Source organism: Pristis pectinata, chromosome 1 (assembly GCF_009764475.1).
Source record: "Pristis pectinata isolate sPriPec2 chromosome 1, sPriPec2.1.pri, whole genome shotgun sequence".
NCBI classification, from domain to species: Eukaryota; Metazoa; Chordata; class Chondrichthyes; order Rhinopristiformes; family Pristidae; genus Pristis; species Pristis pectinata.
Window position 1 is genome coordinate 48,284,191 of NC_067405.1, and position 22,351 is coordinate 48,306,541.

Consider the following 22,351-nt stretch of genomic DNA (forward strand, 5'->3'; position numbering starts at 1 on the left):
GAAATTAAAACAAACTTTTGAATAAAGATCCCTTTTACTTTTCACAAGACCTGTGAGAAATAGTAGAGGTATTAATTATATTAATATAATCTAAAAATCTGTTTTTTAAAGTAAAAATTAACAATGTATTTTAAGATTTTCTTGAGCACTTGGTCTTCATTTTGAATGACAAGCTAAAGACAGAAGGAACATTATTTCTAATTGCCATTAATGACAATTTTGCATGAGATCCTTTGGATGAGGTAGATGTGAGCTGGTAGCCACAGTGACTTGCTAAAAATAAAAACTGGCTTTTAAAACTACAATTGCAAAGGTATTTTTTTATATAGAAAATAGTGACATTTAAGTTTTTTTCTAGAGATGAGTCAAAGTTGTTTAAGTGCTGAAAAGATTGCTAACATCAGATATTTTCTCATCAGATTGCTAACATCATTTTAAGTAGGTGTCCTGCCCACATGTGACCCATGTGGTACGTCTGTCATTATGCCATTCAAATTCAGTGGTAGAACCCTGTCTAGTTGACATTCTCCACCTTATTGCTCTAACCTAGGGTCCTTCAATCAGATCTGGCCCAATATCAGATTTTCCATTCGCATGGATGGGGATTCTCAGCTTGGAAATTAGGAAATAAAGATAAATTTAGTTGTTTTTTAAATCTTAATGAATTATTTTAACTTAGTATTTTAGCGTGTGTTTATTTAATTTTTAATTTGTTTGATTACATTTTAGTGTTTAATCATTTGCATCCACTGTAATAGTTTTTAAATTGTAGTCCAATTTTGGCTGCTGGTGAAGCTCTGCATTCAGCTTTGCCTCCTGCCATAGGTTGTCAGCATGTTCCAGCTGTAGGGCCTTGGGACTGTTCCACCTAAGGCTTCATTACATCTTGTAGCCTGACCCTTAGGTATAGAAGGTCAGCTCAATTTGGCCCTCTGCATCCAGCTAAAGTAAGTGCAAGCAGGCAGAAACTGTGGGCTGTGACTTTGGGGGATTGGTTGGCTAGTTCTAGCAAACTTTGGCCCAATTTCTCTCATGGTTCTGATAGAAAGTGCATGCTGTATAGTTGGGGAGTTGATGTGAGTATTCTGAGACAAGAATACCTCATCATAATATATTCCTCACTAAGTGGGAATTCCTGCCATTATTTTCAAGTTTGTGATGCCTAAGATGCATGCATTAGCTTGCACATCTCTAAATAAGACGTAACAAATGTATGGATTAAATTGTTATATTCATGTATTTCCATCACACATAGACAATTGGGATGTTCCTTCTACTTAAGTTGATCAGCTGATCCATATATTAGAACTTTAAAGGGGAAAATAGTTGTTCATAATTGGAGTCAGACTGCAAGAATCTGTTTTTAGGAAAGTACTTTATTTGCTGTAAAATCGTCGGTGGGGAATGATAACTTGTTTAAATGATGCTGTTGCAGTTGAGTTTAGCTAACATCTTTCCCTGTTTTGGTTGCATTTATTAAGTACTATATGTAACTACAAATGTGGGAAATAAAATCCTTTGCAAAACAGAGCTTCATTTACTTAGAATTATAAAATTGTCTCGCTCAGGCAGAATTAAGTTGTAATATAATGCCTTTCCTCACTTTTTTTCTTGCACAGCTTTTAAGGCAATACTTGCTGAGCCAAGAAGTAAACCAACATACACTGAAAATGATTATGTTGGTGGGGCAAGACAAGAATCATCAGCATATGGGGCAGCGTATGATCCTCAAAGAGGTCAAAGTGTGTTTCCTTTTGGTAAGTGTACAAATCAAGGGCAAACTGGGCAAGCAGTAAACAGTGGCTAAAGACTATGGTGTTGTATATATTTACATTCATGCAATTGCTTTGAAGCTGATATGAGTGCTATTGAACTTGGCATCAATGTTTGTCTTTTTTTGACGTAAGTAAAAATTTCAAGAAAATAACTGCTCAATGTATTTCAGCAATCCATGTCACTAATTTGTCAATTTCATAATTTAAAATAATTGTACAATAATTCACTTATACTTCTACCTAGATGCTATAGAAAAGTAAGGTAGTTATTATTGAGAAATATTTATTTTGGACACATTTCTATTTGTATGCTGATGCAGGTGAATTTCCCAACTTTGGAACAAATGAAATGAGGGGTGGTGAATTGAGAACTGAAATAAGAAGTGAAATGAGAGGTGGAGAAAATATCTCCACTTGTCTTTCAGTATCTACTAGAGGACTGCTTACACATGAACAAGTTTATAGTCTCTTTGATATCATCCCAGGATTGGAATATTGTGAAATCCAGAGAGATCCATACATGGTTTATGGCAAAGGCAAGTACCATTGAACCTGTACAATATATAAAGCAAACAGGTGCTTAATATTCATTAATTTAACTTTGGTAATTGTTGTTTTCTGCTTTCTCCATTCTTAAGTGTGAAATCATTTTTTTTTAGCTCATTCTCAGCCAATTTTAATGGCCTTAATGTCCTACTGCTATATTCGTATCTTTTCAGTGGAGAAATGACTGGCAATTTGGTCTGCATCTTTTTGATGGTTTTGACAAGATCATGAGTTAATTTGGTAGAATCCACATGTTCAGATGCATGAACATAACTAAGATTACAAGAAATGGCCTTCAATTTTTGCACTTCTGCAAGTGATTTTTACTTTGCTCATATAAATGTTGCCATATTAACACTGAATTATATTGACGTTACAGCACCTGAGTAAAATCCTGTAAAAATAGATGCAAGTATGTATTATAAGACACTTCATGTGCAATATGTTTTATATGGAGGAGCAAAACATGCAGCAGTTAGCATAACACTATTACAGTGCCAGTGACCCGGGTTCAATTCCCGCCGCTGTCTGTAAGGAGTTTGTACGTTTTCCCCGTGTGTCTGCATGGGTTTCCTCCAGGTGCTCTAGTTTCCATCCACATTCCAAAAAGACCTACAGGTTAGGAGTTGCGGGCATGCTACGTTGGCGCCGTAAGAGTGGCGACACTTGCGGGCTGCCCCCAGCACATTCTCAGTAACGCAAAAAAACGCATTTCACTATGTGTTTTGATGTACATGTGACTAATAAATAAGTACATTATCTAATTTTTAGTCATATACAAGACCTTGTATCTGGAAATTGCTGGTAGTTGATAAACAAGAACTAAATAATTTTGTCAGAGGATCTGATTGTGCACTATTCAGTATTACCAGTTAATAGTTTTCACAGTTGAGATGAAAGGAAACTTGCATTCTCGAAATATGTGCTGAGTTAGAAGTGCAAAACATGTCAATCTGAATCAGAATAGGATTAATAGGTCGGATCACGTCACGCTCATCAAGCCAGGAAAGTCCATCTACAATTCCCCTCCATTAGATTTAAGAAAAGGATTATGTAAAATATTTGGACCTAATTTATTAATCAGCAACCAAGTCGTAAATTGAAAAAAAACTGTAAGCAAATTCAATAGTTTCCTATTCGAATTTTGGAGTTTACCTTAAATTCTGTACTCTTGAATAATCATAATAATGCATCGCAACTGACAGAGAAAGAAATCCTATGGCAATTAATATTTTATGATTCCAACATTGCCACCAACGTCCAGAGAAATCAAATGATTTCTATAGATTGAATTAGGCTGTGTTTCTAACATATTAATACCAGTTGTGAAACTTAAACTAGCTTTTGTCACATGGTGTAAGAGGACAGTTTAAATGCTTCATCGCGTGGAACAAAATTAAAAGTTGTTTTACCTGTAGATGGCACAATGGTACAGTTTTTCTTCGTAAACACCATTATTGAAAAAATGTACTTGCAGAAATATCCAAGATTTTTTCATATCTACTATTGTATTTGTAAATGCAGGTGTTTTATTGAGCAATATTTCTAATGTAAAAAATTAGGCACAATTGTGAAGTGTCCCTGTTTCTGTGATTAAGGATTCTTTGAGATCTACAAAACTATTTGTCTACTGTTTATCCTGGAATCCTTCATAGTGAGATTTTCTATATTCTCTTGTGTAGAGAAAGATATTCGCCTGTAAAAGAGCAACTATTCTGAAATTTTCAGTAACTATTAAAAAGGCAATATTGAGTATTGATGTATATAAGCAATTTTATTTTTAGGATATGCACTTGTTCGATACAACAATGTGGCATCAGCAGTTTATGCTAAAGAAAAGCTGCATGGATTTGAGTATCCACCTGGTAATCGATTGGGAGTCAATTACATTGATGATGACCCTAGTGACAGGCGATCAAAGTAGGTATATCTAAGACAATGGTAGAAAATTGGTGTGTATTTTGTTTTGTTTTTGAATAATTGAACCCTAACACTTAAGATACAGTTGATTTCAATCATTTTGTATTCCATTTTAGCCCAGTTGGAATGATGGCCTTGCAACTTGTGGCAGCGCAGATGATGTCACTTGCTTGTAACAGTCCAGTTGGCCAGCAAATGGTTTCGGCTTCAGCTGTGAGTACTAAATGATAGACTATCTGAATTTTTTTTCTGATTGAAGGTGGTTGAAGACAATGTGGTCCTTCTGATTTAAGAAACATTTTTAAAAAATTTACTGCACAGCTCTTAAATGCTTATAATTACTACTGGTCATCTAATTTGTATTGCCAGCATCTTGTGCACCATGGTGCCTGTTTATTGGCAGACACAGTTTAACTTGCTGAAACTTGTATTTTAACCCATGTACATGTCACGTAATCCAATCGCTTGTGAAGATGCCAGGAGTTTAGTGTTGGGTTTGTGGTTCATTTGTCAACTCAGTTTGTGGGTCGGTTGTTGGACCCAGCACCTCGTCTGAAGTCCTCTTCCATTCATACTTGCCTGGTCTTGTAGCCAAGGCTTGATTTTACTGCCTTTCCACACACTGGAACTGGGTGGCGAGGTTCAGATGACAAATTGGCCTTGGTGAGGTACCACTGAAGCTATACCCTTGGAATGTACTGAGGGACTTCGACAATTAGCTCTACCCTCAGCTTTGCCTTTGCATTGGAGAGACAATCCCTGACAACCCAAAACATCAACAGTTTCTCTCCTCTTCCCAATAGATACTGCTTGACCTGCTGAGTTCCTCCAACATCTATGGTTTGTTGCTCCAGATTTCAGCATCTCTTGTGTCTCTGCCCCTCTCCATATTTTCTTTACTAGCTTGTCCACATAACTAACATTTTTCACTCCTGGTACTGTTCTTGTAAATCCCCTTTCCACTATCAGTGAGGCTTTAGTCACCTTCATGGGGTGGGTGAACAGACTTGTCTTTTAATAGTGTAGCTGGGTTTGAATACTGCAAAGATAGACAATAGGAGCAGAAGTAGACCATTCGGCCCTTCGAGTCTGCACCGCCATTTTGAGATCATGGCTGATCCTTAACAATCAATATCCTGTTCCCGCCTTGTCCCCATATCCCTTGATTCCCCTATCTATAAGAAACCTATCTAGCTCCTTCTTGAAAGTGCCCAGAGAATTGGTCTCCACTGCCCTCTGAGGCAGTGCATTCCACAAATTCACAACCCTCCGGAAGAGGAAGTTTTTCCTCACCTCTGTCCTAAATGGCCTAGCCCTTATTCTTAAATCATGCCCCCTGGTCCTGGACTTCCCCAACATCTGGAACATATTTCCTGTCTCTATCTTGTCCAATCCCTTAATAATCCTGTATGTTTCAATCAGATCCCCTCTCAGTCTTCTCAATTCCAGCGTGTACAATCCCAGTCTCTCCAACCTCTCAGCATAAGACAGTCCCGACATCCCCGGAATTAACCTCGTAAACCTACGCTGCACGCCCTCTATGGCCAGGATATCCTTCCTTAACCCTGGAGACCAAAACTGTACACAATACTCCAGGAGTGGTCTCACCAGGGCCCTGTACAAATGCAAAAGAATCTCTTTGCTTTTGTACTCAATTCCCCTTGTAATACAGGCCAACATTCCATTAGCCTTCATCACTGCCTGCTGTACTTGCTCATTCACTTTCAATGACTGATGAACAAGGACTCCTAGATCCCTTTGTATTTCCCCCTTACCTAACTCCACACCATTCAGATAATAATCCACCTTCCTGTTCCTGCTCCCAAAGTGGATAACCTCACACTTCTCCACATTAAACTTCATCTGCCAAGTATCTGCCCACTTACCCAACCTATCCAAATCACCTTGAATTCTCCTAACTTCCTCTACACATGTCGCACTGCCACCCAACTTTGTATCATCAGCAAACTTGCTAATGTTATTCACAATGCCTTCATCTAAATCATCAACATAGATCGTAAACAGCTACGGTCCCAGCACCGAGCCCTGTGGCACCCCACTAGTCACGGCCTGCCATTCTGAGAAACTTCCATTCACCCCTACCCTTTGTTTCCTATCCGCCAACCAGTTTTCTATCCATGTTAATACCTGCCCCCCAATTCCATGAGCCCTAATTTTACCCACCAATCTCCTGTGCGGCACTTTATCAAATGCCTTCTGAAAGTCGAGGTATACAACATCCACTGAATCTCCCTCGTCTATTTTCCTGGTTACATCCTCCTGGTTACAGTAAGGATAATGTTACTGGGCTCGGAATCTGGATTTGTAATCCAGAGGTATTTATCCACATAGCACAGGAAATTAAATGCTGTTAAGTAAATAATATGGGTTAAAAAATGAAAATGAAATGATTAGACTCTCAAAAAAACCCATTTGGTTCTCTAACATCCTTGAGGGAAATCTATCAAGTCTGGTTTATGCAAAAATCCAGGTCCAAAACAATGTTATCTAACTTGTGAAATGAGCCGGCAAGCCATTTGGATATACCAAACTGCTTAGACAAAGTGTAATAGCCAGTCTCAAATTTCCTGAGAGATCCCTGCTGCTGTAATTATGACTCGTCTAGTGCTGGGTTTCACTCGTGGAGTCCAGTTCTGAAATGCCAACTTCCTGCAGTTCCTCAAGTTACGCTATTGATGCTTTTCAGAGCAAAGCAACCTGCTTCACTGCAGCATCCACCACTGAGCTCTTCCACTCTTGTAGGTTAATGGCTGCTGTGTTTCAGTTGCATATTTTGCAGCAGTTTGCCAAGGCATTTTCAAAAGCCTGCCTCCAAACTTGTGATGCCATTAACTTGATGAACAAGAGTAGCTAGCCCCCAAGAACACCCATTTCATAATGTTACAAGGTTATAGTGGTTGTATTTTTCTTGCACAAGGGAAGATTGTTGGACGGCAATCATCTCACCCTTCATCCTTGCCTGGTAAGGGAATCTCAAAAGGAATTCAGAAAGGAGAGAAACAAAGGGAAAAGATGGTTAGAAAAGTAGTTAACAAAATAAATTGATGGCAAAAGCAAAGTCAAGCAGCAAAGTGGGTCAAAGTACTAAAAATGTTGAAATATTAAATTAAAGATGGTGTATGTAAATGCTCACAGCATTCACGACAAAGTAGATGAATTACTGACACGGGAATCACTGGGTCTGATTGGTCTCATAGATGACAGGTTTGCTTGATGAGGAGAGATTGAGAGGAGTGAAAGGAGATTACTGTGAAACACAAAATTCTTGGTGGGTTGGACAGGCTAGATGGAGGGAAGAGGTTTCCCTTGGGTGAGGAATTTAGGACTAGAGAGTGCAGCTTCAGAATAAGGGGTAGGACTGAGCTGAGGAGAAATTTTCTTCACTTGGATTGTGAACCTGTGGGATTGTTTACCCTTCAGAGTTGTGGAGGCCAGTCATTGTGTTCACTTAAACATATACTGATGGATTTCTGTGAAATTAAGGGAATCTGGCAATATGAGGGTTGTGCTGAGATAGAAGATCAAGCCACGATCATAATGAATCAGAGCTGGCTTGAAGACCTGGACTGTCTACTCCTATTTCTTATGTTCCATCATAAAGTCAGAAATGGGAATATTTGCTGATGATTGCACAATGTTCAATTCCACTTGCAGCTCTTCAGCAAATTAAACAGTTTATACATGCTTGCTGCAGGAGCAAGATAACATTTAGGCATGGGCTGATAAGTGGCAAGGAACATTGTACCACAACTTTCTACACAATGACCATCTGCAACAAGAAAATGTCTAACTATTGCAACTTTTGTGTTCAATGGCATTTGCCATTGCTGAGTTCCCCCCAACGGTCAACATCATGGGGCTGAACTGAATTAGCCACATACAAACTGGGGCCACAAAAGGACACAGGCTGGGTGTTCAGCAATGAGTGACTCACTTCCAAAACCTTTCCTCCATCTAGAAGAGATAAATTGAGAGTATGATGGCGCATTCTCTGTTTACCTGGATGAGTGTAGCTCCAACAACATTCAAGAAGCTCAACACCTTCCAAGATAAAGCAGCCTGCTAAATTGATACCCTTCCATCCACCCTACACATTTATTCCTTTCGCCACCAACTCACCATGGCTGCAGTCTGTACCATCAATAGAATGCGCTGTAATTACTCGCCAAGCCTTTACCAAGAGCATCCACCAAATCTACAATGTCTACCGCCAAGCAGTACGAAGACCACAAGCAGGTAGGAACGCCGCCATCTGAAAGTACCCCACCAAGTCTTTCACTTCTGTGACTAAGAAATGTGTCTCGGTTCCTTCAGTGCCTCAGTCGTGGAACTCCCTCCACCACAGTGTTATAGGAGTACCTTCACAAAAACTACTGCAGGGTAAATTGCTGCCACCTTCTCGAGGGTAATGAGGAATGGTGATAAACTCCGGTACTGCTGCAGCTGCCCATGTTCAAAAAAAAAAATGAATGGTTAAAACAAAACACTTTTTCCCCTCTGAGTTGCATGTCATGATGGATTCAAAATGTTTAACTATTCCTTTATAGCTGGGGCAAAATTCTAGAACTCCTTAACTAACATTACCATGTGCCACCTTACCAGAAGACCCATGACTTTTTAAGAACCCAGCTTATCTTAACAAGCTTGAGCACAATTAGGGATGGGCATCAAGTGTCAGACTTCCCAATTATGCCCAGATCCTACAAAGGATCACTAAAAATAATTAAAGATATAGCATTACTTTATTTTTATTTTCTGACACAGCCAAAATTGCTTTTTCCTTTTTACCAGCTTGGTTTCTCTTGCCACTTTCAAATGCTGCTATGCATGCACCCTGAGATTCTTCTATTTCTCTTCTTACCAAAATTAGTCTTAAATTTCATCTATCACATTTCCTCCCATTTCATCAGCCACTGGAAGTCTTTGCCAGCCTCTCTCATGATTACGTTTCATTTCAAATGTAAACTTTGAAATTGTCCTCTTTCTAAGTCTAGATCATATGTCTGTATATATAGCAGTGGTCCTGACACTGAACCCTGAGAGTGACAACTTGTATACTTGAACATGTAATACTTATAATTTTGATTAACTGTAAATATTATAGAAGTAACTCTGGCTTGTAGGAAGTTTTAAACTAAATACTAACAGAGTTAACGTTACAGCTCTTTTTATCATGAATGAAGGACCATTGACCTGAAACGTTAACTCTATTTCACTCTCCACAGATGCTGCCAGACCTGGTGAGTACTTCCAGCGTTTTCTGGTCTTATTTCTGCCCAGAGCTTACTGCTTTAATTTGAAAACTGATGTTAATTACTCGCAACAGCTAACATAATTAATGAAATATCATATCCAGGCTGATTTTGGCACAATTAATTATTCAGGCTGATCATTTGTTTCTCCCTGAAATATAATCTCTATGAAATACTATAATCAGTGATTTAAAATTGATATTAGTCTAAATGAACAATGATTATTGTTTTCTGGTTGATGTATTTGATTGTTTGAAACACTGTCTTTTTAAATAGTGAGAACTACAGTATATGATCATACTCTAGTTTTTGAAAAATTTGGACCTGTAATTTCTAGACAAGTTTTAATATTGCAGTTATAATTTACAGTAATAGATTCACTCAGCTGCATAATTATTATACTTGTAGGGGAAAAATTATGGCTCAAATATAACGTGACTAACATTTATTACAGGGTTTTGCAGGGAGCAGTAGTACCCAGATGTCACGGTTACAAGTTGACTTCCCTGTACCTGCACCTCAAAATTTCGCTGCTTCTGATAGCATTGTCAGAGAGCGGCTCTTTGTGGTCTTCAATCCGACTGTTCTGCCTCTTGATGTATTGGAGGACCTGTTTTGGTAAGGAATATATATATATACAAGTTTCTGAGGTGCCTTAAAATTACAAATTGGCTTTTTGCCTGTTAATTTTCAGTCTGAAGTAATCAAATTCAGATTTTTGAATTCTTTTACCTTTTGCATGTAGTACAGTAGGAATATAATGAATATTAAAGAAGACCAGCAAATTGAAAAGGGACATAAATCATTTTGGAACATTATTATCATCTGTTGATCTTGGGTAGATTTATTCCAACCTTGGAAGAATAAACTGTTGTCTTCCTCTTAGGCAGTCCCTTAGATTTGAGGTGATTTGCTTCCACTTGGTTCAGTGGGTTTTAAGGTGGCTGATTTAGGCCACTAGAACCTGCAGAGGTGTAGTAGCAGATTCTTGAGGCAGGTAAGTGAGTAGTTTGGGAACTGGGTGCACTTCCCATATTTACATTGTGTTTCTGTGAGCTCCTGATGGTTGAAGGTTCTCAATACCACTCCTAATGTTGGAGAAACAAAGGACTGCAGATGCTGGAATCTAGGTGAAAAACTCTATGATGCTGGAGGAACTCAGCAGGCCAGGCAGCATCCATGGAGAAAAGCAAGCAGTCAATGTTTCGGGTCAGGACCCTTCAGGACTGAAGATGGGGAAAGGGGAAGACAATATATAATATATTAAGAGGGAAAAGCAGAGCAGTGATAGGTGGGCAAAAAAGTGGAGGCAGGGTGGGCACAAGGTGGTGATGGGTAGATGTAGGTAAGAGATGGTGATAGGCAGGTGTAGGGGAGGAGGGGAGAGCAGATGCAGGGGATGGGTCAAAGGTAAGCAGGCAAAAAAAAGGGGTAGAGAAAAGACTGGCTAGGAAAGGGAAGAAAAGACCCATGGTTGGGGAGGGGTGTGGGGAATTACCTAAGGTGAGTGAATTTGATGTTCATGCTGTTAGGCTGCAAGGTTCAAGGTGGAAAATGAGTTGCTGTTCCTCCAGTTTGCGCTTGGAATTTTCTTGGCAGTGAAGGAGGCCAAGGACTGACGTATCTGTGATCCAAGTGTGGCCTCCTCTACATTGGTGAGACCAAACGCAGACTAGGTGACCGTTTCGCAGAACAACTGCGCTCTGTCTGTAACCACGATCTGCATCTCCCAGTTGCCAGTCAGTTCAACTCCCCCTCCCGCACTATCACTGTCACGGATATCACTGAGAAGCCAGTGTGCAGGTGCGGGAAGTGCAGCAGCAGGAAGAGAGTAGAGAGTCACCTGACCAGGTGAGTTTTTGTTTCTATCTCCATTTGCTTGGAGTCTTTTCTCCCCCTCAGCAGAAGCCAGTGCACAGGTGTGGGAAGAGAGTGGAGAGTCACCTGACCTGGTGAGTTTTTGTTTCCATCTCCATTTGCTTGGAGTTTTTAACCATAAACGGGAGGTAGTGTCTAGCAGAGCGATCATCGTTGGAGCGGCTATTGTTGAAGTGGTCTAGAGTCAGAGTGGGATTTTAGATGTTTTGACTCTAGAGGCTTTGACGAGAAGTGGCTGAGGCAAAAGAACAGGTAAGGAGGGTAAGTTTGTCCTTTTATTGTTGCTGCTGTGGCCTTAGATTCCCTTACTATAGTGTACGCAGGATGGCAGATATGGCAATGGAATGCTCCACCTGTAGGACGTGGGAATTCAGGGAGCTTGATGGTCTCCCAGATGACTACACCTGTGGGAAGTGCCCCCAACTTCAGCTCCTGGGAGACCGGATTAAGGAGCTGGAGTTGGATGAACTGAGGAGCATCAGGGAGGTGGAGTGAATCATAGACAGAACTTTTGAGCAGGTGGTTACACCCAGAGTGCAGGATTTAGGTAGTGGATGGGTGAGCACAGAGAGGTGGGGGGGAGAAAAGAAGTCAGTGCAGGGTCCCCTTGTGGCCATACCTCTTAGCAACATATACTGTATACCCCTTTGGATACTGCTGAGGGGGATGACCTATCGGGGCAAGGCAGCAGCCAGGCCAGTAGCACTGTGGTCGGCTCTGAGGCTCAGAAGGGGAGGGAGAAGTTAGGCAGAGCAATAGCCATAGGGAACTTGATAGTTAGGGGGACAGACAGGAGATTCTGCAGCCACTGAAGAGACGTCAGGATGGTGTGTTGCCTCTCAGATGCTAGGGTCCTGGATGTCTTGGAGCGGTTGCAGAATATTCTTAAGGGGAAGGGTGAGCAGCCAGAGGTCATGGTGCATATTGGTACCAATGACATGGGCAAGAGAGGGTTAGAGGTCCTGCGTAATGAGTATAGGGAGTTAGGAAGCAGGCTGAAGAGCAGGATCTCTATGATAGTAATCTCTAGATTACTTCTGGTGCCACAAGGAAAGAACAGAGTGATAGCACAGACAAATGAGTGGCTGGCGAGATGGGGCAGGGTTTCAAGTTCTTGGATCACTGGAACCTTTTCTGGGGAAGGGGTGACCTGTACAAGAGGGATGGGTTGCACCTGAACTGGAGGGGAACCAATATCCTGGCAGGGAGGTTTGTTAATGCTACTGGGGAAGGTTTAAAGGAGCTTCACGGGGGGTGGGAACTGGAACAACAGGTCAATAGGTGAGTGAATGGGCAGGGGGGCTGATGTCAAGGAATGTAGTATTAGGCAGATTCCTGATAACAGATGTAATGGCACGAATGGTTTGAAGTGTTTGGACTTTAATGCTAGAAGTATTATGGGCAAGAGTGATGAACTTAGAGCATGGATCAGAACATGGAATTATGATGTTGTGGCCATTACAGAGACTTAGTTGGGGGAGGGACAAGAATGGGTGATCAATGCACCAGGGTTTTGAAGTCTTAGGAAGAATAGAGGGGGGTAAGAGGGGGAGGAGTTGCAATACTGAATAGAGATAATATATCAGCTGCACTCTGGGGAGACATAATGGAGGGCTCGGATACAGTCTATCTGGGTAGAACTTGGGAATAGGAAGGGTGTAATCACTCACTTGGGGATGTGCTATAGACCTCCCAATAGCCACCGGGACATTGAGGAATGGATATGCAAACAGATTAGGGAAATATGTAAAAAAAAAAGAAAAAAATTACAGGGTTGTGGTCATGGGAGACTTCAACTTCCCTGATATAAATTGAGACCTTTTTAGTGCAAGGGGGTTGGATGAGGCAGAATTTGTTAGGTGTATCCAGGAGGGGTTCCTAAATCAATATGTCGACAGCCCAACAAGGGTAATGAGCCTGGCCAGGTGACTCACCTATCAGTGGGTGAGCAATTGGGTAACAGTGACCATAGCTCATTAACTTTCAGGATAGCTATAGATAAGTATAGGTATGGGGCTAACAGGAGGGTTTTAAATTGGAGCAGGGCTAATTAGGAAGGCATAAGGCAGCAACTAGGTAGAGTAAACTGGGAAAACTTTTTTGCTGACAAGTCCATGTCTAGCATGTGGGAAGTGCTTAAGGATCAAATACACAGGGTACAGGATAGGTATGTCCTGATTAAAAGGAAGGACATGAATGGGAAAATAAGGGAACCTTGGATGTCTAGAGAAGTAATTAACTTAGTCAAGAAGAAAAAGGACAAGTATTGTAGAGCTTTGGAAGTTAGAATCAGACAGAGCACGCAAGGACTATAAAGAAGCTAGAAGTGAACTTGAAAGGAATTAGGAAAGCCAGGAGGGGCCATGAAAAGTCCTTAGCAAGTAGGATTAAGGAGAATCCAAAGGCATTCTATACCTATGTCAGGAATAAGAGGATAACAAGGGAAAGGGTAGGACCAGTTAAGGATAAAGAAGGGAATCTACGTTTGGATGCAGAGGATGTGGGTGAGATTCTGAATGAGTATTTCTCTTCAGTATTTACCCAGGAAAGGGACATGCAGAAATTGGAACTGAGGGCAGAAACATGTTGAGGCATTTAGAGGTCAAGGAGGAGGTAGTGTTAGGTCTCCTAAATAGTGTTAAGGTGGAGAAGTCCCTGGGGCCTGATGGGATATACCCCAGGTTACTGAGGGAGGCAAGAAAGGAAATTGCTGAGGCCCTGACTAGTATCTTTGTGTCCTCTTTGACCACGGGTGAGGTCCTGGATGACTGGCGAGTGGCTCGTTGTTCCTCCATTTAAGAAAGAAACAAGGGAAAATCCAGGGAACTATAGACTGGTGAGTCTCATGTCAGTTGCTGGGAAATTGCTGGAGAAAATCCTTAGGATATATGGGCATCTGGAATCCAATGGCTTGATTAGGGAAACCCAGCATGGCTTTGTGTGCAGCAAGTCGTGTCTTGCTAACCTGGTTGAGTTTTTTTGACAGGGTGCGAGAGATTGATGAAGGTAGAGCTGTGGATGTCATCTATATGGATTTCAGTAAGGCATTTGACAAGGTCCCACATAATCGGTTAATCAAGGAAGTTCAGAGGTATGGGGTCAGTGGAGAATTGGGTATGTGGATCCAGAACTGACTTGCCTGTAGAAGACAAAGTGTGGTGGTTGAAGGGACTGATTCTGGCTGGAGGCAGGGATCTGTGCTGGGACCTCTGCTGTTTGTGATGTACATAAATGACCTGGATGAGTATCTTGATGGATGGGTTAGTAAGTTTGCAGACGATACCAAGATTGGTGGAGTTGTGAATAGTGTGGAAGACTGGCGACGGATACAGCATGATATAGATCAGCTGCAGATGTGGGTGGAGCTTAATCCAGATAAATGTGAGATATGGGGAAAAAGAGACTGCTTGTCCACACTATCTATGCCCCTCATAATTTTATACACTTCCAACAGATCACCACTCAGCCTCCGCCACTCCAGAGCAAAGAGCCCAAGTTTGTCCATCCTCTCCTGATAGCACATGCCCTCTAATCCAGGCAGCATCCTAGTAAACCTCCTCTGCACCCTCTAAAGCCTCAACATCCTTCCTATAGTGAGGTGACCAGAATTGCACGCAATACTCTAAATGCGGCCTAACCAGAGTTCTATAGAGATGCATCATAACTTCTTGACTCCTATACTCAAGGTATAGGAGTTGCACCTTGGTAGGATGAATGTCAAGAGGCAGTACACAAGGGCAAGACCCTTAACAGTGTTGAAGGGCAGAGAGACCTTTGGGGTGCAAGTGCATGACTCATTGAAAGTGGCTACACAGGTACACAGGGCGGTTAAGAAGGCTTATGGAATGCTTGCATTTATTAATCGAGGTATTGAGTATAGGAGTTAAGAAGTTATGATGCATCTCTATAGAACTCTGGTTAGGCTGCATTTAGAGTATTGCATGCAATTCTGGTCACCTCACTATAGGAAGGATGTTGAGGGTGCAGAGGAGGTTTACTAGGATGCTGCTTGGATTAGAGGCATGTGCTATAAGGAGAGGATGGACAAACTTGGGCTCTTTGCTCTGGAGTGGCGGAGGCTGAGTGGTGATCTGTTGGAAGTGTATAAAATCATGAGGGACATAGTGTGGACAAGCAATATCTTTTTCCCCATTATTGAGCAATCCAATACCAGAGGGCATGCATTTAAGGTGAGAGGGTGTAGGTTTGGAAGAGATGTGAGGGATACATTTTTTACTGAGTGGTGGATGCCTGGAATGTGTTGCCTGATAGGGTGGTGGAGGCAAATTCATTGGGGGCTTTTAAGAGGGGCTTGGATGGGCACATGAATGAGAGGAAAATAGAGGGATATGGGTATCGTGTAGGTAGGAGGGAATAGCTATGTTGGCACAACATTGTGGGCCGAAGGACCTGTTCTGTGCTGTAATGTTCTATGTTCTTACCTGCATCTACCTATCACCACCTTGTGCCCACCCCGCCTCCACTCCTTTCTCCACCTATCACTGCCCTGCTTTTCCCACCTATATATTGGGCTTCCCCTTTTCCTATCTTCAATCCTGAAAGAGGGTCTTGACCCAAAACGTTGACCACCTGCTTTTCTCCACGGATGCTGCCTGGCCTGCTGAGTTCCTCCAGCATCATAGTTTTTTCCACTCCTAATGTTCCTTCTCCATTTTGAGTGGTCATCGGTGATGAATCGGTGAAGATTTGTGAAAGCCTTGAGAACTTCCCTGAATCTTTTCCTGTGTCTGCGCAATAATTCCTTTGTGATAAAGCATAGAGTTAAGTATCTTTTTTGGGAACTTGGTGTCGGGCTTGGTGACCTGTCCATTGAAACCAGCAGAATGTAACTTGATCCTCTCTGCTGGGAACGTTGGCTGGGTAGAGGATGCTGATGTCGATTTGCTTGTCCTGGCAGTGGGTTTTGAGGATTTTACAGAGACAGCATTGGTGGTTTCCCTCCAGTCCTGTGAATTCCCTCATTTATATCTCATGACTCAGGAGTATACATAGTGGTGGGGATCACAGTAGACCATGAGCTTTGTGCTATGGTTGGGGTCCTGATCTTGAAACACATTTTTCCTTGGATAGCCAGAGGCTCTGCTGACACATTGAAACCAGTAGTAAATTTTATCATTGATGGCCTTTGCTGAGTAGTGGCTCCCAAGGTGTCCATGTTTTCCAAAACCTTGCCATAGACTTATTACCTGATTGTACTGTTGTGCAGCAGGAACAGGTTCGTTGAGAAACTGTCTTGATAATGTTAGGTGTATGGCCTTTTCCCTTGTATGCTTCAATGAATGAGGTGGCAATAACTTTGAGATTGGCCTCTGTGCATATTAGCAAGTGTTGTCTGTATACTGTAACTTGATAACTGAATTTGGGATGTCCTTGGTTCTGGAATGGAGGTGATATAGGTTAAATAGTTTCCCATTTGTACTGTTTTGTTTCACTCCAGCAGGAAGCTTGGAGATACGGTGCAGCACTGCAGCAAGAAAGATTGCTCCAATAAATATCGCCATGACATGGCATTACTTGATGGCTTTCATGCTGTCGTGAAGCAGAGATAAGATGAAGAGCAATCAAATTTGAATATGATGCTTCATTGACTCTGTTAACTGAGAAGAACAAAGGTTTTACTGAGGTTATAAAAGAACATGTATAGTTGATGCTCCCTGCACTTCTGTTGGCGTCAGGGAGCTTCAGTCACAAATCACAACCCATGTCTTGTGCTGGGAAAAGGAGGACCTATTGGTTGACCTGAGACATGCTGTAATCCTTATCTTCAAGATAGAAAACTTATTCAAATCCAGTAACTACAGCTGGGTCTCACTACATCCCTTTTCCTAGTGGCCAACTGTTTTCTAAGTTGGTCAGGGGTAGTGCTGATGCTGGATTGGATAGTTTGTTGTTGAATGGACTTGAAGCCCACATCAAGAATAATCACAGTTGAGGAGTTCTTCCAAGTGTTTCTTCTGGTGGGTGCTGACTGCCTCTCTGTCCTTAAGTCCAACCCATTCTTGGTTTTCAGTGGAATGGGCTCTTGGGTGTTTGAGGCTGAGGTGGCCTTGATAGAACTATGCACATTAGCTGTCAGTGAGTTGCTGGACTTCCCACCCATCATCTGTTTTATAGGATATGGGATCTCTGTATTGATCAGAGTGATATGAAGGATGGAAGTGAGTTTGCCATAATGAAGGGACTATATGCAGCTACTAAAGGTGATCTGATTGAGCAGTTTAAATTAATGAAGTGAGTGAATGAGCTAGATGGAGATCAGTTTCTCTACCCCCTTTTTGGGACAGGAAGGAATCAGGACATCTATCAGTTAAGTGATCAGATTCAAATAGTTAGGAAAGAGTTGTAGGGATAAGGGAAGCAGAAGTTGGGATAGATGAGAGAAAGCTGCCATGGATAATTGGCTCAGTGAGCCAAATCGCCCTCCCCTCTTATTTCTTTGGAAAAATTGTATATAGTTAAAGTTACCTATACAATTTTTAAATTTCTATTTGCCATTTCACCAGATTAATACATGTGTTTTCTATGTTGATGATCAATTTCCAAATTAATCTCAGAAGTTTCATTGTGATTTAAATGATTGATAATTTAATCCTCTCTTGTGATAAACTACCTCTTGTTCTAAATATTGCATTTGAGCTGTGTAAAATTTAAATTAGTATTACATAAAATTGCTGAAAGTCTTGGTCTAGTAGTGAACTGATCTTTTATGCTAAGAGAAAAATCTGCATATTTGAACTTTGTAAAATAAAGATTGAGACTTATTTTGTTTCGTACACTAAATGTCTCTCTTCTAGTCGTTTTGGAAACCTGATTGAAGTGTACCTGGTGCCAGGTCGTAACATTGGCTATGTTAAGTATGCTGAACGTCACAGTGCTACTAATGCCATGGACATCTTGCATGGAAAGGTTGTTAATGGTGTCAAGCTCAAAGTAATGTTAGCTGATCCTCCACGAGAAGAGTCACACAAGCGACAACGAACGCATTAAGCAATTTTGCGAAAGGTTATGCAAAGGTAAGCGATTTCTTCCATTTAGATTCACAGGGTGAATGATGAGGGCCATATCTTATGGAAAGGCATGAGATGATGCCCACTGTTAGGCATTTTAAGATTTTGAAAATTTTGTTAAGCTATATTGCAGAGTCTGCAAGCTGACAATGGGACAACAGGGAAACTGAGCATCTGGGGCATGAGCGGACAGGGTAGGAACTCATCAGTGTGGAAGATTGTTAAATTTGCCGCACTGGGAATGAGAAGGGAATTTGAATGATGATTTCAATGACATGAGGTTAAATGAAGGAAGAGAAAGACTGGATAAAGATGGGAAGAAAAGGACAGTTTTTTTAATATTTTAAAAATCCCCTGCTATTAAAATGAAATATTGTATTTCTAGTAGTTCATTTTCCATACCAAAGACTTGCAATCAATTATGACTTTGCAGTAGACTGAAATGGACATGAAACTAACTTTGTGGTGAATTTGGTTTGTACCTAACATGCAAGAGTAGCAACTTCACACTGTCCAATACATTTCAGATATGAGCTAGAGACCAAGATGCTGTTTTCGTGAATTGAAATAGAACAGCTCTGACAGAAGCTTTTGTATTTCTCTACATCTGCCCTTGGCTGAAGTTGTTGAAGCCTTTGTGCTTTATTACCACAAGAATATTAGCCATGCTGTTATTTTAGTGATAAATTACAGATCCTCCCAGGTTACAACAGGGTTTTGTTCCTGAGAACTATTCGTAACCCATTTAACTCAACCATTCTCTGCAAGATACAGTGTTATTGCCACAGACTGAGTTCTATATGGTAGAAGATGCCTGCAGCAGCTGGCAAATTCATCCCACCAATCTTCCAAATACTCGTTCTTAGTACAGGCTATACGTAAGTTGGGTGTTCATAACCTCGGGAGGACCAGTGTGGGCTAACATATTGTAATTGACAATTGGATCAGGGTTGGCATTCAGGCTAGACAAATGTGACATTAAATAAAATGACACCTGGTTATTGAATCGCAAATAAAGCTAGTTCAGAGATTCTTATTTTTTGAACCCAGCAAAAGGAACAATCTAATTTGGTTCTAAAAGGCACCAAGTTTCTTTGATTGACATTGAATAGATAGGACAGCAGAAATTAAATACCAAGAAATGGTAATTAATGTTCTTCCAAAGTTTTTTTATAAATTTATTGCCATAATGTAACATAATTTCTGCTTTACTTACAACTGATCTTGGAAGTCTCCTCAACAGTATGGGAACAAAAAAAAATTTCCTTGTTTTTGATGAGCAAGTTTACATCAATTTGATTATCATTCCCAATGATGGATAACATCTCTTTGAAATGATAAAGTGTGTCCTGCCATCAAACTCTGCAATTGCAGTTGAGAAATACACCTTACATTTTCACTAAATGACTTGTAACACAGAAGTATAAATGTTTAGCTTACATAAGCATTATTATAACTAGTATATATTTGCTGTTTTCTACATTCTTCTTTTATTTTTGAGAATCTTCAATGACCCACAATTTTGATTCAATGAGTTTACATTTCAAAATGAATGCGAAGATTACCAGCTCTTCTGCATAGTAGATTAAAGTATACTGCCATTAAAGACATTCTGAAATTGTTTTCAAAATTTAAAAGTGATGGAATTTTTTAGGCAGAATATGAGTAGGTTTATAGAAACTTGATTATAACTACTACAATTCTTCTAAAAAGAAACCATCACCCACTTTAAATGCAGTTTCTAATTTTGCCAGTTGCTTTTAATGGAAGAGTGAGATTTGTTGTGTTTTCCACCAATCCCCACCCAAAATGATCATACCACTTTGCCAGTTAGTATCCTCAGTGCCTGATGATCCAGTTTGAAAACTGAACTATTCCTCACTGCTTCTCATTTAAAAACAAGATTTAAAAGATGCCTAATTTTTTTTAATATCTAAAATGCTAATTTCTTCATATTCATCTTGTTTTTGCATGCTCAATTGCTTTACTAATTTTTTGTGATGTATCCATTTTAAAGGTCAGTGATATTAAAAGCATTCCAAAAATAAAAAGTCAGATTTGTAAGAATTGTCCTTTTGCTCTTTAAAGGGTCATATAATTCATAGTTTATTTCTAGGTATGAAATAAAGCTTCCAGTGCAACTTGTAATGAGCCTGCCTAATGAATCTTCCCAGAACTAAACTGATAAAAACACATTTGCTCTCAACTTTTTTCCTTCAGGGCAAGAGACTGATAAAATAATCATCCCTTTCCAGCCAAAGCCTTGTAAGGAGCACTAGGCACTTAAGTGTTTCGAATATTTAGCTTAAAAGTCAAATCCTCTTCAGGGGATTTCCTGGAAGTTAATATGTACTGTACATGTAGACTACTTTTCCTTGTTAACAGATGCTTTTTACATTTCACAGCACGTTTTTATAAATGTTTTTGTTTCTGCAGAGTGGGGACAAATGACATGACACATCAGCTGACTGACTGGCTACTTGACAGTACACAGTGACTTCCACTCGTGACCTTTGCTAGTAACTGAACAGTTTTTTTTATTTTCTGGGAATGGGCAGCAAATTGAAGTCCTTGACAGATATTGATTACAGTGTTTAAGATAGGAATTTTAATAATATACACCCTGAAGAAAGTTGCTTTAATCCATGTAATCTTTGGATTCCCACCCATTATAATTTGAATTGTACTTGTTCTGTCATCTCGCCTAACTTGTACAGAGCATAATAAAATTTTTTGTCAAACATTCTTGTTTTGTATATTCTCTGATTTGTCTTTATTCTGCAATATTGTGACTGAAGTACACAGTAAATTAAACTGATTTCAATCAGACATCTAATTACACTAGATCATGGAAATATCCATGTTAAGATGTATATTGACTTTACTGTGGGGAAACAGTTGGAGAACTGATGGGATTAATATAGTAAATTTCATCTTTATTTAATGTATCCTCTGGCTATAGCATTGTAAGTACTTGATTGTGTTTAAGAAAGCACTTCATGTTAACCAGCTAATTTTATCTTGGTGGGCAGATTTTACTGAGTGGAGTTCCAACATTGCTTTTCTAAATGTTGTAACTTAAAGTAACAGTGCAGATTAATCTTCAAATGGAACTTGCTCCTAATAATTTTAAACTAATCCCTCCATCACCACCCAGTCCAACAATGCTGATTATTAAAGAATAAATGTCAGCATGTACTGCAGAAGGTTGCTGAATCAATGGCGGAAAAAATCAGAATTCTTTCAACATAGTGCTGGTATTGACTGTTGCTGGTATTCGAGTAAAAATGGAAAAATACACAATAGGTGTAAGGTTAATTTTTTTTTTACTAGTAAATTTTCTTTAACTTCTTTAAGGGATACTTTAATTTCTCAAATTTCCTCATGATGTGGGGTAGGCCATTCGGCCTTTGTAATCCATGCCTGCTCTCAAAGCATTTGCAAACTATTCACACTCTCATGCCCATCAGCTTCCCCTTGCCATTTCTCCTGCCATCCACCTACATTAGGGACAATTTATAGTAGCCAATTAACCTGTCAGCATGTCTTTGGGATGTTGAAGGAAAGTGGAACACCTCAGGGAAATCCACATGGTCACAAGGAAGAAATGCCAATTCTATGCATTCACATCCAAGGTTGGGTTCAAGTGCAGGTCACTGGAGCTATGTGACAGGAGCACTAAAGGTCATGCCACTGTACCACTCCTAATGGGAACTTCACAGTTTTTTTCAAGCAAAACTTTATCATATTCATCTTTGTATCTGCTTTAGTTAAACTGGACTAGGAAATTCCATGCATTCAGAATGTGCTTTAAGCATGTATCATAAAATTTGCATTTTGAAATTTAGTAATAAAGGACACCTGCCCAGAAAATTTAAAAAAATACTGAAGCAGAATCATAAAATCATTCAGCATGGAAACTGGCCCTTTG

The 22,351-nt window shown here is 40.2% G+C and overlaps 1 protein-coding gene across 1 annotated transcript in view; it reads left to right on the forward strand.

The window, feature by feature from the left end:
* rbm45 (RNA binding motif protein 45) overlaps positions 1-21,156 on the forward strand; it is a 32,366-nt gene extending 11,210 nt beyond the window's left edge. The window contains exons 4-11 of the mRNA XM_052027247.1: positions 1,620-1,757; positions 2,096-2,311; positions 4,106-4,241; positions 4,358-4,439; positions 7,685-7,696; positions 9,969-10,132; positions 18,208-18,426; positions 20,857-21,156. Of these exons, the coding sequence (XP_051883207.1) occupies positions 1,620-1,757; positions 2,096-2,311; positions 4,106-4,241; positions 4,358-4,439; positions 7,685-7,696; positions 9,969-10,132; positions 18,208-18,400 (941 nt within the window). The 3' untranslated portion in view covers positions 18,401-18,426; positions 20,857-21,156. The remainder of the gene's footprint in view (positions 1-1,619; positions 1,758-2,095; positions 2,312-4,105; positions 4,242-4,357; positions 4,440-7,684; positions 7,697-9,968; positions 10,133-18,207; positions 18,427-20,856) is intronic.
* The last annotated feature ends 1,195 nt before the right edge of the window (positions 21,157-22,351 follow it).